This window comes from Serinus canaria, chromosome 25 (genome assembly GCF_022539315.1).
Source record: "Serinus canaria isolate serCan28SL12 chromosome 25, serCan2020, whole genome shotgun sequence".
Classification (NCBI taxonomy): domain Eukaryota; kingdom Metazoa; phylum Chordata; class Aves; order Passeriformes; family Fringillidae; genus Serinus; species Serinus canaria.
In genome coordinates, this window is record NC_066338.1 from 14,333,270 (window position 1) to 14,348,273 (window position 15,004).

General features: G+C 50.9%; 1 protein-coding gene across 1 annotated transcript; it reads left to right on the plus strand.

Moving 5' to 3' along the window:
- Window positions 1-227: 227 nt before the first annotated feature.
- On the plus strand, window positions 228-13,170 carry ZFTRAF1 (zinc finger TRAF-type containing 1). Its single transcript, XM_050984316.1, is given in 4 exon segments — window positions 228-609; window positions 11,027-11,039; window positions 11,042-11,264; window positions 12,888-13,170. Coding segments are annotated over 4 exon segments (828 nt in total). The 5' UTR covers window positions 228-285; the 3' UTR covers window positions 13,156-13,170.
- The last annotated feature ends 1,834 nt before the right edge of the window (window positions 13,171-15,004 follow it).

A 15,004-nucleotide genomic window follows, 5' to 3' on the forward strand; every position in this document is an offset into this window, starting at 1 on the left:
CCCAAACCCCGCCTTCTGCCCTCTCCCTTCACCCATTGGTCCACCCCTAGTGACGCCACTAAACCCCGCCCCCTCTACCGGCAGCCGCCGTCCCTGCCGTTGAAATCCCCGCCCACAACCCCAAACCTTCCCCTCCCATTGGCCGCCTCACCCATCGCTCCTCCCTCCCCGCTTTCCTATTGGCTCCCTCATTTCCCGCCCCGCCTCTCCCTCCCTCCCATTGGCTCCACCCCTGAGGGGAAGCCGTGAGGGCGTCCAAGATGGCGGCGGGGTGAGGCGGCGGCGATGGCGGCGATGTCCGGGCCGGAGGAGCGCGATACCGGCGGCGGCCCCGCCGCTCCTTCCGCTCCTTCCTCAGCCGTTCCCGGTCCAGCAGCCGCGGCCGCTTTGGGAGGAGGCGGCGAAAGCGGCGGCGCGGAAGAAGCGGCGGCGCTGCTGTTGGAGGCGGGCGCCGATGCCGACGCGCCGCCCAAGAAGCGGCTGAGGGCGGCCGGGAGCGGCGGCGGCGGCGCGGAGGGGGCGGCGGGCAGCGTGAAGCTGGAGGAGCGTCTCTACTCCGTGCTCTGCTGTACCGTGTGCCTCGACCTGCCCAAGGCTTCCGTCTATCAGGTCAGGCGACACTTTGGGGACATTGGGGACAAGGTTGGGGGGGGGGGGGGATATGGGGACAGGGGGTGGTGGCGGAGGGGGGAGCGGGAGGGGTTGTGAGGGGATCGGGGATAGCGATGTGGCCTTGGGGACAACCCTCAGGGGACAGGGACACCCTCTGGGACAGGGACACACTCAGGGGACAGGGACACCCCCTGGGACAGGGACACCCTGTTGGGGACACCCTCAGGGGACAGGCACACCCCCTTGGGGACACTGCCGTGGGGACAGGGACACCCCCTTTGGGGACAGGGACACCCCTTTGGGGACAGGGCCACCCCTTGGGGACACCCTCAGGGGATGGGGACATCCTCAGGGGACAGGGCCACCCCTTTGGGGACACCCTTTAGGGACAGGGACACCCCCTTGGGGACTTGGGGACATGGCTTTGGGGACAGGGACACCCTCAGGGGACAGGGACACCCCCTTGGGGACACCCTCAGGGGACAGGGACACCCCTTGGGGACAGGGACATCCCCTTAGGGACAGGGGGTGGTGGCTCGTGACCAGGGCTGAGGGGCACGCTGGGGAGGGGACTCGTGAGGGGATTGGGGACAGCGACACGGCCTTGGGGACACCCTCAGGGGACAGGGACACCCCGTGGGGAACACCGCCGTGGGGACAGGACACCCTCTTGGGACAGGGACACCCCCTTGGGGTGGGGACACCCCTTGGGGACAGGGACACCCACGGGAACCCCCAGGGGACTGGGACACCCCAGGGGACATGGGACACCCCAGGGGACAGGGGACACCCTCAGGGGACAGGGACACACCCCTGGGACGGGGCCACACCCTTGGGCCACCCCCAGGGGATAGGGACATCCCTTAGGGACAGGGACACTGCCTTGAGGACAGGGGACATCCTTGGGGGACACTCTGGGGACCGGGCCACCCCTTTGGGAACACCCCCAGAGGACAGGGACACCCTCAGGGGACAGGGACACCCCTTGGGGACATGGGGACATGGCTTTGGGGACAGGGACACCCCTTGGGGACAGTGCCACCCTTTGGGGACACCCTCAGGGGACACAGCCACCACCTTGGGGACAGGGACACCCTCAGGGAACAGTGACACCCCTTTGGGGACAGTGCCACCCCTTGGGGACACCCTCAGGAGACAGGGACACCCCTTTGGGGACACCCTCAGGGGACAGGGACACACCCTTGGGACAGGGCCACCACCTTGGGGACACCTCTTGGGGACACGGGGACACCCCCCTGGTGGCCCTGTCACCTCCTCGGGGGACACCTGGACACCCCCTTGGGGACATGGGGACAACCCCTGGTGGCCCTGTCACCCCCCTCTGGTGGCCCTGTCACCCTCTGGTGGCCCTGTCACCCCCTGGTGGCCCTGTCACACCCCTGGTGGCCCTGTCACCCCCTCTGGTGGCCAGTCAACCCCTCTGGGGCACCTGTCCCCTCCTGGTGGCCGTCACCCCTTGGTGGCCCTGTCACACCCTGGTGGCCCTGTCACCCTCTGGGGCCCTGTACACCCCTTGGGGCCCTGTCACCCCCCTCTGGTGGCCCTGTCACCCTCTGGTGGCCCTGTCACCCCCCTCTGGTGGCCCTGTCACCCTCTGGTGGCCCTGTCACCCTCTGGTGGCCCTGTCACACCCTGGTGGCCCTGTCACCCCCTCTGGTGGCCCTGTCACCCCCTCTGGTGGCCCTGTCACACCCCTGGTGGCCCTGTCACCCCCCTGTCCCTTCAGGGCTCATAGAGGGCCACCAAAGTCCCCTCCTGGGCCACCAAAACCATCCCAGAGTGGCCCTGTCCCCTCCTGGGCCACCAAAGAGTCCCAGTGGCCACCAGACCCCCCTCATGGGCCACCAACGGCTCCTTTGTCACCCCCTGGGCCACCAAACCCCTCTAAGGGGCCACCAAACCTTCCTGGTGGCCACCAAAGTGTCCCAGTGGCCACCAAAGCCCCACCCAGGGGCCACCAAGGCCTGGGGCCACCAAGGGCTCCTTTGTCCCCTCCTGGCCACCAAAGTGTCCCAGAGGCCACCAGAGACCCCTCATGGGCCACCAAAGCCCCACCCAGGGGCCACCAAACCTTCCTGGTGGCCACCAAAGTGTCCCAGTGGCCACCAAAGCCCCACCCAGGGGCCACCAAGGCCTGGGGCCACCAAGGGCTCCTTTGTCACCCTCTGGGCCACCAAAGTGTCCCAGAGGCCACCAGAGTCCCCTCATGGGCCACCAAAGCCCCACCCAGGGGCCACCAAACCTTCCTGGTGGCCACCAAAGTGTCCCCAAGGTGTCCCTGTCCCCTCCTGGGCCACCAAACCTTTCTGGTGGCCACCAAAGTGTCCCCAAGGTGTCCCTGTCCCCTCCTGGGCCACCAAAGTCCCCCTGGGGGCCACCAAAGTGTCCCAGGGGCCACCAAACCTCCCCCTAGGGGGTCCCTGTCCCCTCCTGGGCCACCAAACCTTCCTGGGGGCCACCAAAGTGTCCCCAAGGTGTCCCTGTCCCCTCCTGGGCCACCAAACCCTCCCCAGGGGCCACCAAGCCCCCCTCAGGGGCCACCAAGGCCTGGGGCCACCAAATGCCCCCCAAGGGCTCCTCTGTCACCTCCTGGGCCACCAAACCCCTCTAAGGGGCCACCAAAGTTTCCTGGGGCCACCAAACACTGCTGGTGGCCACCAAACCTTCCTGGTGGCCACCAAAGTGTCCCAGTGGCCACCAAAGCCCCACCCAGGGGCCACCAAGGCCTGGGGCCACCAAGGGCTCCTTTGTCACCCTCTGGGCCACCAAACCCCTCGAAGTGGCCACCAACCCCCCCCCCCCCCCCGGGTGTCCCTGTCCCTCCTGGGCCACCAAACCCCTCTGGTGGCCACCCAAAGTCCCCTCATAGGCCACAAAACCCTGGCGGGGGCCACCAAAAATGTCCCAGGGGCCACCAAGCCCTGGGGCCACCAAATGCTCTCCCTGGGCCACAAAGTCCCCTTAGGGCCACCAAAACCTCCCCTGGGTGTCTCTGTCCCCTCCTAGGCCACCAAACTGTCCCAGGGGCCACCAACCCCTCCCAGTGGCCACCAAACCCCCTCAGGGGCCACCAAGGGCTTCTTTGTCCCCTCCTGGGCCACAAAGTGTCCCAGAGGCCACCAGAGTCCCCTCAGGGCCACTAAAGCCCCACCCAGGGGCCACCCAACCTTCCTGGTGGCCACCAAAGTGCCTCAGGGGGGCTCTGTCCCCTCGGGCCACCAAAGTCCCCCTGGGGGCCACCAAAGTGTCCCAGGGGCCACCAAACCTCCCCCTAGGGGGTCCCTGTCCCCTCATGGGCCACCAAACCTTCTTGTGGTGGCCACCAAAGTGTCCCGGGGCCACCAAACCCCCCCCAGGGGCCTCTCTGTCACCTCAGGGCCACCAAAGCTGCCCCAGGGCCACCAAAGTCCCATCCTGGGCCACCCAAGCTGCTCCAGGGGCCACCAAACTCCCCCAGTGGCCACCAAAGTGTCCCAGGGGCCACCAAGTGCTGGGGCCACCAAATTCCCCTAAAGGGCCACCAGGGGCTCCTTTGTCACCCCCTGGGCCACCAAAGTCCCCTCAGGGCCACCAAACCCCCCAGAGTGGCCCTGTCCCCTCCTGGGCCACCAAACACTGCTGGGGGCCACCAAACCTTCCTGGTGGCCACCAAAGTCCCATCCTGGGCAACCAAAGCTGCCCCAGGGCCACCAAAGTGTCCCAGGGGCCACCAATCCATGGGGCCACCAATTGCGCCCCCTGGGCCACCAAGGGCTCCTTTGTCACCCCTGGGCCACCAAAGCCGTCAAAGTGGCCACCAAAGTGTCCCCGTGGCCACCAAACCCCCCCCCAGGGCCACCAAACCCTGCTGGGGGCTACCAAACCTTCCTGGTGGCCACCAAAGTCCCCTCAGGGCCACCAAAACAATCCCAGAGTGGCCCTGTCCCCTCCTGGGCCACCAAATCTGCCCCAGGGCCACCAAAGTGTCCCAGAGGCCACCAAAGTCCCCTCCTGGGCCACCAAGCCTTGGGGCCACCAAATGCTCCCCAAGGGCCACCAAGGGCTCCTTTGTCACCCCCTGGGCGACCAGAGTCCTCAATGTGGCCACCAAACTGTCCCAGGGGCCACCAAAGTCCCCTCAGGGTGGCTCTGTCCCCTCCTGGGCCACCAAACCCCTCTAAGGGGCCACCAAAGTGTCCCAGGGGCCACCAAACCTCCCCCCCCAGGGGGTCCCTGTCCCCTCCTGGGCCACCAAACCTTCCTGGTGGCCACCAAAGTGTCTCAGTGGCCACCAAACCCCCCTCAGGGCCACCAAACCCCTCCCAGAGTGTCCCTGTCCCCTCCTGGGCCACCAAACCCCTCTAAGGGGCCACCAAAGTGTCCTGGGGCCACCAAACACTGCTGGTGGCCACCAAACCTTCCTGGTGGCCACCAAAGTGTCCCAGTGGCCACCAAAGCCCCACCCAGGGGCCACCAAGGCCTGGGGCCACCAAGGGCTCCTTTGTCCCCTCCTGGGCCACCAAAGTGTCCCAGAGGCCACCAGAGTCCCCTCATGGGCCACCAAAGCCCCACCCAGGGGCCACCAAACCTTCCTGGTGGCCACCAAAGTGTCCCCAAGGTGTCCCTGTCCCCTCCTGGGCCACCGAGGTGTCCCCAAGGTGTCCCCAAGGTGTCCCTGTCACCCCCTGGGGCCACCAAAGTCCCTCTGGGGGCCACCACGGCAGGCAGGGAGGGGTTAATTAATTAATTAATTAATTGAATAATTCTGGGGTTAATTAATGCCAGGATGGGAACCGATTAATTGGGGATTGATTGATTGATTATTGATTAATGGATTGATTGATTGATTGATTAATTCGGGAGTTGATTAATGGATTGATTAATTGATTGACTAATTGATTAATTAAGTCTGGGGTTAATTAAATCTGGGGTTAAATAATGCCAGGATGGGAACCAATAAATTGAGGATTGATAGATTAATTGATTAATTGATTGATAGATTGATTGATTACATCTGGGATAAATTAAATCTGGGGTTAATTAATGCCAGGATGGGAACCAATTAATTGGGTATGATAGATTAATTAATGATTGATTAATTAACTCAGGGATTGATTACTTGATTGATTGATTAGTTCAGAGATTAATTGATTAATGGATTGATTAATTGATTGATTGATTAATTGATTAATTAAGTCTGGGATTAATTAAATCTAGGATTAATTAATGCCAGGAATGGATCCAATAAATTGGGGATTGATTGATTGATTGATTGATTAATGGATTGATTGATTGATTCAGGGATTGGTTAATTGACTGATTGATTAATTGATTGACCAATTAATTGATTAATCAAGTCTAGGGTTAATTAAATCTGGCGTTAATTAATGCCAGGATGGGATCCAATTAATTGGGTATTGATTGATTAATTGATTGAATAATTAATTCAGGGATTGATTAATTGATTGAATAATTGATTGATTAATTCAGGGAGTGATTAAGTCTGGGAGTAATTAAATCTGGGGTTAATTAATGCCAGGATGGGATCCAGTTAATTGGGGATTGATTGATTGATTGATTAATTGATTATTCAATGATTAATAATGGATGAATTGATCGATAGATTGATTAATTGATTAACTCAGGGTTGATTGATTGATTAATTAATTCTGGGATTAATTAAGTCTGGGGTTAATTAGTGCCAGGATGGGAGTCAGTGAATTGCATATTGATTGATTATTAATTGATTATTAGTTGATTAATTAATTGTTTATTTGATTGGTTATTTAATAATAATTCCAGGATTGATTGAGGAATTAATTCTGGGATTAATTAAAGCTGAAATTAATTAAATCAGGGGCTAATTAATGCCAGGGTGGGAGCCAATTAATGAATTCATTGATCGATTAATACAGGGATTGATTAATTAGTTCTGGGATTAATTAATTGATTAGGTCTGGGATTTAATAATTAATTGTAGGATTAATTAATTCTGAGATTAATTAATTTTGGGATTAATTAACTGTGGGATTAATTAAATCTGGGATTAACTAAATTGGGGATTAATTAAATCCGGGATTAATTAATGCCAGGGATGAATTAAATCCGAAATTAATTAAATCCATGAATAATTAAATTTGGGATTAATTAAAAAATTTGTAGTTAATTAAATTTGGGATAAATTAAATCTGAAATTAATTAAATAATGGATTATTTAAATCTGAGACTAATTTACTCTGGGATTAATTAAAGGTGGGAATAACTAAATTGGGGATTAATTCAGGGATTAAATAATGCCAGGGATAATTAAATTTGAGATTAATTAATTCAGGGATTAATTAATTCAGGGATTAATTAAATTGGGGAATTATTAAATCTGGGATTAATTAAGCCTGGGATTAATTAATGACACGGACTAATCAAATTCAGGATTAATTAAATCTGCTAATTATTAAATCTGAAATTAATTAAATTGGGGATTAATTAAATTGGGGATTTATTTAATCTGGGATTAATTAAATCGGGGATTAATTAACTCTGGGAATAATTAAATCTGGGATTAATTAAATCAGGGATCAATGGGGATCAATGGGGATCAATGGGGGATTGGGGATCAATGGGGATCAATGGGGATCAATGGGGATCAATGGGGATTGGGGATCAATGGGGATCAATGGGGGATTGGGGATCAATGGGGATCAACGGGGATCAATGGGGATCAATGGGGATCAATGGGGATCAGTGGGGACTGGGGATCAATGGGGATCAATGGGGGATTGGGGATCAATGGGGATCAATGGGGATCAATGGGGATCAATGGGGATTGGGGATCAATGGGGATCAGTGGGGATTGGGGATCAATGGGGATCAATGGGGATCAGTGGGGATTGGGGATCAATGGGGATCAATGGGGATCAATGGGGATCAATGGGGATTGGGGATCAATGGGGATCAATGGGGGATTGGGGATCAATGGGGATCAATGGGGATCAGTGGGGATTGGGGATCAATGGGGATCAATGGGGATCAACGGGGATCAATGGGGATCAATGGGGATTGGGGATCAATGGGGATCAATGGAGGATTGGGGATCAATGGGGATCAATGGGGATCAGTGGGGGATTGGGGATCAATGGGGATCAATGGGGATCAATGGGGATCAATGGGGATTGGGGATCAATGGGGATCAGTGGGGATCAATGGGGATCAATGGGGATCAATGGGGATGGGGATCAATGGGGATCAATGGGGATCAATGGGGATTGGGGATCAATGGGGATCAATGGGGGATTGGGGATCAATGGGGATCAACGGGGATCAATGGGGATCAATGGGGATTGGGGATCAATGGGGATCAGTGGGGGATTGGGGATCAATGGGGATCAATGGGGATCAATGGGGATCAGTGGGGATTGGGGATCAATGGGGATCAGTGGGGATTGGGGATCAATGGGGATCAATGGGGATCAATGGGGATCAATGGGGATCAATGGGGGATTGGGGATCAATGGGGATCAATGGGGATCAATGGGGATCAATGGGGATTGGGGATCAATGGGGATCAATGGGGATTGGGGATCAATGGGGATCAATGGGGATCAATGGGGATCAATGGGGATTGGGGATCATGGGGATCAATGGGGGATTGGGGATCAATGGAGATGGGGATCAATGGGGATTGGGGATCAATGGGGATCAATGGGGATCAATGGGGATCAATGGGGGATTGGGGATCAATGGGGATCAATGGGGATCAATGGGGATCAATGGGGATCAGTGGGGACTGGGATCAATGGGGATCAATGGGGGATTGGGGATCAATGGGGATCAATGGGGATTGGGGATCAATGGGGATCAATGGGGATCAATGGGGATCAATGGGGGATTGGGGATCAATGGGGATCAATGGGGATCAATGGGGATCAATGGGGATCAATGGGGGATTGGGGATCAATGGGGATCAACGGGGATCAGTGGGGATTGGGGATCATGGGGATCAATGGGGATCAATGGGGGATTGGGGATCAATGGGGATCAATGGGGATCAATGGGGATCAGGGGGATTGGGGATCAATGGGGATCAATGGGGATCAATGGGGATTGGGGATCAATGGGGATCAATGGGGATCAATGGGGATCAGTGGGGATTGGGGATCAATGGGGATTGGGATCAATGGGGATCAATGGGGATCAATGAGGATTGGGGATCAATGGGGATCAATGGGGATCAATATAAATTGGGAATATTAGGGATTAGTAATTTGGAAAAAATTGATTAATAAGGGAGGAAATATTGGGAATAATAGGGAATAATAATAGGGGGAAATATTGATAAATAAAGGGGAAATATTGGGAATATTGGGGATTAATAATGGGGAAAATATTGATAAATAAGGGGGGAAATATTGGGAATATTAGGGATCAATAATGGGGAAAACATTGATAAATAAAGGAGGAATATTAAGAATATTAGGGATTAATAATAGGGAATTATTGATAAATTAAGGTGGAATATTAGGGATTAATTATATTGATAAATAAGGGAGGAAAATGAAAAAAAAGGGGAAAATTCGAATAAATTAAGATTATTAATGATTAATATTGATAATTAACAATGGGAATATTAATGCTAATTCCCCCTGGTAATTTAACTCTTAAAATGCCAGATTGGAACTCTCCCATGGGGGATTTTTTAGGACGTCTCCGTGACCACGCCCACACCGTGCCTCAGTTTCCCTTTTAAAAATCCCCCGCCCAAAAAATACCCAAAAATTCCCCAAAAAATCCTCGGAAAAAATCCCCAAAAAATCCGCCTAAAATCCCCAAAAATCCCCCCAAAAATTCCCAAAATATTCCCAAAAAATCCCCAAAATATTCCCAAAAAACCCCCAAAAATCCCAAAAAATTCCCCTCAAAAATTCCCCAAAAAATCATCACCTCAAAATTCCCCAAAAATCACCCAAAAATCCCAAAAAATTCCCCCCAAAAATTCCCCAAAAAACACCTAAAATTCCCAAAAAATCCCCCAAAAACCCCCGAAAATCACCAAAAATTCCCAAAAGTCCCCAAAAGTTCCTAAAATTCCAAAAAAATTCCCCTAAAAGCCCACAAAATTTAAAAAAATCCAAAAAAAGTTTCCAAAAATCCACTAAAAAACCCCCCAAAAATCCCCAAAAATCCCCCCAAAAATTCCCCAAAAATCCCAAAATCCCCAAAAAAAATACCCACAAAAAAACCCCGCAAAATCCCCAAAAATCCCCACAAAAAATTCTCAAAAAATCCCCAAAATGCCCCAAAAAGTCCCCAAAAACCCAAAAATTCCCCAAAAAATCCCCAAAAAGTCTCAAAAATATCCCCCAAAATGTCCAAAAATTCCCAAAAATTCCCCCAAAAAATCCGCCAAATCCCAAAAAAATCTCCCAAAAATCCCCCAAAATTCCCAAAAATTCCCCAAAAATTCCCCAAAGAAATCCCCAAAATCCAAAAATATCTCCCAAAAATTCCCCAAAAATGTCCAAAAATTCCCCAAATATCCCCCAAAATTCTCCCAAAATTCCCAAAAATTCCCAAAAAAAAATCTCCCAAAAATCCCCAAATAATCCCCCTAAAAAATCCCTAAAAATCTCCCAAAAATCCCCCAAAATACCCTGAAAATTCCCAAAAAAATCCCCAAAACACCCCCAAAAATCCCCAAAAATTGCCAAAAATAAAAAAAAATCCCCCCAAAAAATCGCCAAAAATGCCCCCAAAAAAGCCCCAAAAATCCTCAAAAAAAAACCCGAAAAAAGCTCCCCAAAAGCCACCCAAAAAAGAGCCCCCAAAAAGCCCCGTAAAAAGCCCCAAAAAACCCCCCAAAAAGCCCCCAAAAGTCCCCCAAAAGCCCCCGCAAAAGCGCCAAAAAAAAAATGCCCCAAAAATCCCCCCAAAGTCCCCAAAAAGCCCCAAAAAAAACCCCAAAAAGCCCCCCCAAAAATCCCCGAAAAATCCCCGAACAAATCCCCAAAAATCCCAAAAAAGCCAAATAAAGCGCCAAAAAGTCCCCAAGAAAGCCCCCAAAAAGTGCCCCAAAAAGTCCCCCCAAAATGTCCAAAACATCCCCCAAAAAAATCCAGCAAAAATCCCCCCAAATTCCCTAGAAATTCCCCAAAAAATCCGCCAAAAATCCCCCCAAAATTCCCAAAAAATCTCAAAAAAGTCCCTCAAAAAGTCCCCCCAAAAATCCCCGCAAATTCCCAAAAATTCCCCAAAACCCCGCCCAAAAATCCCCAAAAAATCCAAATAAATCCCCTAAAAATCCCAAAAAAAGTCTAAATAAATTCCCAGAAAAATCCCCAAAAATCCCCCAAAAATCCCCAAAAAATCCCCCAAAATACCCAAATTTTTTTCCAATTCTTTCCGGAACTTTCCCCCGCAGTGCACCAACGGTCACTGATGTGCGCCGGCTGCTTCATCCATCTCCTGGCCGACTCCAGGCTGAAGGAGGAGCAGGCCACCTGTCCCAACTGTCGCTGCGAGATCTCCAAGAGCCTCTGCTGCCGCAACCTGGCCGTGGAGAAGGCGGTCAGCGAGCTGCCGGCCGAGTGCGGCTTCTGCGCCCGCCAGTTCCCCCGCTCCCTGCTCGAGCGCCACCAGAAGGAGGAGTGCCAGGACAGGTCTGGAATATGGGAATTTTTGGGGATTTTAGGAGGTTTTATGGAGTCTCCAGGTGGTCTTTGGGGGATTCAGGAAGTTTTCCGGTGGTTCTGCGGTGATTTTGGTGGTTTTGGGTGGTGGGACACCTAAAAGTTCTTGAGATGTTTCCCCAGAAGTATTTTGGAAAATTTCTGAGGTTCTATGGAGTCTCCAGATGGTCTTTGGTGGATTCAGGAAGTTTTTTTGTGGTTTTAGGGTGTTTTATGGTGATTTTTGGTGGTGGGACACCTCAAAGTTCTTGAGATGTTTCCCCAGAAGGGGTGTCAGTGGTTTTATGAGGTTTTATGGAGTCTCCAGGTGGTCTTTGGTGGATTCGGGAGATTTTGGGGTGGTTTTAGGGTGTTTTATGGTGGTTTTGGAGTGGTGGGACAGCTCAAAGTTCGTGAGATGTTTGGAGAAGGCGGTCAGCGAGCTGCCGGCCAAGTGCGGCTTCTGCGCCCGCCAGTTCCCCCGCTCCCTGCTCGAGCGCCACCAGAAGGAGGAGTGCCAGGACAGGTCTGGGATTTGGGAATTTTTGGGGATTTTAGGAGGTTTTATGGAGTCTCCAGGTGGTCTTTGGGGGATTCAGGAAGTTTTCCGGTGGTTCTGAGGTGATTTAGAGTGGTTCAGGGTGGTGGGACACCTCAAAGTTCTTGAGATGTTTCCCCAGAAGTATTTTGGAAAATTTATGAGGTTTTATGGAGTCTCCAGGAGGTTTTTGGTGCATTCAGGAAGTTTTCTGGTGGTTCTGAGGTTTTTTATGGTGATTTTGGGTGGTGGGACACCTCAAAGTTCTTAAGATCTTTCATGGAGCACCAACAGAAGAATGTTGAGGTCTTTATGACGTTCTATGGAGTCTCCAGGTGGTTTTTGGTGGGTTCAGGAGGTTTTCTGGTGGTTCCGAGGTGTTTTATGGTGGTTTTGGGGTGGTAGGAAACCTCAAAGTTCTCGAGATCTATCACCTAAAAGATATTGGGGATTTTATGAGGCATTTATGGAGTCTCCAGGAGGTTTTTGATGGATTCAGAAGATTTTTCGGTGATTCTGAGGTGTTTTATGGTGGTTTTGGGGTGGTAGGAAACCTCAAAGTTCTCGAGATCTTTCATGGAGCACCACCAGAAGAATGTTGGGGACTTTATGACGTTTTATGGAGTCTCCAGGTGGCTTTTTATGGTTTCCAAGTGGTTTTGGGTGGTTCTGAGGTGGTTTTTGGTTGTTTTAGGGTGGTGGGACATCTCAAAGTTCTTGAGATGTTTACCAGAAGGAAGTTGTGGATTTTATGACGTGTTATGGAGTCTCCAGGTGGCTTTTTGTGGTTTCCAAGTGGTTTTAGGTGGTTCTGGGGTAGTTTTTGGTATTTTTAGGGTGGTGGGACATCTCAAAGTTCTCGAGATCTTTCATGGAGCACCACCAAAACCATGTCATGAATTTTTTGGCAATTTTTGGGATATTTTTGGGATTTTTTTGACTTTTGGGTCCATTTCATCCCAGAAGTCCCAAGATTGTCCTTAAATTGTCCCCAGATTGTCCTAAAATGATCCCAGACGTCCCAAAATGGCCCTAGAAGTCCCCAAAATTGTCCCCTTGTTGTCCTTCTCCTCCAGGGTGACGCAGTGCAAGTACAAGCGCATCGGGTGTCCCTGGCAGGGCCCCTTCCACGAGCTGTCGGTGCACGAGGCCGAGTGCTCCCACCCCACCAAGACGGGCAACGAGCTGATGGACATCCTGGACGAGATGGACCAAACGCGCAAGAAGGAGATGCAGCTCTACAACAGCATCTTCAGCCTGCTCAGCTTCGAGAAGATCGGCTACACCGGTAGGGAGCTCCACCACGAGTCCACCAGAATTCCAGGGGTTCCTGGGATCTTCTGAAGGTCTTATGGAGTTGTCCAAGGGTTCTCCATGGATTCCAGAAGGTTTTATGGAGTCCTCCAAAGGTTCTCCATGGTCTTCAGAAGATTTTATGGGGTTTCTAGAAGGTTCTCCATGGTTTTCAGAAGGTTTTATGGAGTTCTTCAAGGGTTCTCCATGGACTTCAGAAGGTTTTATGGGGTTCTTCAAGGGTTCTCCATGGTCTTCAGAAGGTTTTATGGGGTTCCTAGAAGGTTCTCCATGGTTTTCAGAAGGTCTTTTGGGGTTCTTCAAGGGTTGTCCATCGTTTTCTGAAGGTTTTATGGGGTTCTTCAAGGGTTCTCCATGGATTTCAGAAGGTTTTATGGGGTTCCCAGGGGTTTTCCATGGATTCCAGAAGGTTTTATGGAGTCCTCCTAAGATTCTCCGTGGTCTTCCGAAGGTTTTATTGGGTTTCTAGAAGGTTCTCCATGGTTTTCAGAAGGTTTTATGGGGTTTCTAGAACGTTCTCCATGGATTTCAGAAGGTCTTTTGGGGTTCTCCAAGGGTTCTCCATGGATTTCAGAAGGTTTTATTTGGTTCTCCAAAAATTGTCCAAGGTTTTCAGAAGGTTTTATGAGGTTTCTAGAAGGTTCTTTGAGGTTTTTTAAAGGTTTTTTTTTATGTTCTCCAAGGTTTCTCCATTAATTCCAGAAGGTTCTTTGAGGTTCTCCAAGGGTTCTCCATGGACTTTAGAAGGTTTTATGGAGTTTTTCAATGGTTGTCTATGGTTTTCAGAAGGTTATATGGGGTTTCTAGAAGGTTCTCCAAGGCTTTCAGAAGGGCTTTTGGGGTTCTCCAAGAGTTTTCCATGGATTTCAGAAGGTTCTTTGAGGTTCTCCAAGGGTTGTCCATAGATTTCAGAAGGTTTTATGGGGTTTCTAGAAGGTTCTCAATGGATTTCAGAAGGTTCTTTGAGGTTCTCCAGGAGTTGTCCATGAATTCCAGAAAGTCTTTTGGGGTTCTTCAGGGGTTGTCCATGGATTCCAGAAGGTTTTATGGAGTTCCTCATGTGTTTTCCATGGTTTCCAGAAGGTTCTTTGAGGTTCTACAAAGGTTCTCCATGGTTTTCAGAAGGTTTTTTGGGGTTTCCAGAAGGTTCTCCATGAATTCCAGAAGGTTTTACTGGGTTTCTAGAAGCTTCTCCATGGATTCCAGAATGTCTTTTGGGGTTCTTCAAGGGTTCTCCATGGATTTCAGAAGGTCTTTTGGGGCTCTCCAGGAGTTCCCTATGGTTTTTAGAAGGTTCTTTGGGGTTCTCCAAGGGTTTTCCATGGATTCCAGAAGTTTTTATGGAGTCTTCCAAGGGTTCTCCATGGATTTCAGAAGGTTTTTGGAGTTCTCAAGCGTTGTCTATGGATTTCAGAAGGTTTTTGGAGTTCTCCGAGGGTTCTCCATGGATTCCAGAAGGTGCTTCTGGATTTCTCCAAGGGTTGCCATGGTTTTCAGGAGGTTTTATGGAGTCCTCTACAAGGTTCTCCATGGATTTCAGAAGGTTCTTTGAGGTTCCTAAAAGGTTCTCCATGGTTTTCAGAAGGTTCTTTGGGGTTCTCCAAGAGGTGTCCATGGATTCCAGAAGGTTTAATGGAGTTGTCCAAGGGTTGTCCATGGTTTCAGAAGGTTTTATGGGCTTTCTAGAAGGTTCTCCATGGATTTCAGAAGGTCTTTTGGGGTTTTCCAAGGGTTCTCCATGGATTCCAGAAGGTTTAATGGAGTTGCCCAAGGGTTCTCCATGGTTTTCAGAAGGTTTTTGGGGTTTCTAGAAGGTTCTTTGTGGTTTCTTGAAGTTTTTTGGGATCTCCAAGGGTTTCACAGGATTTCAGAAGGTTCT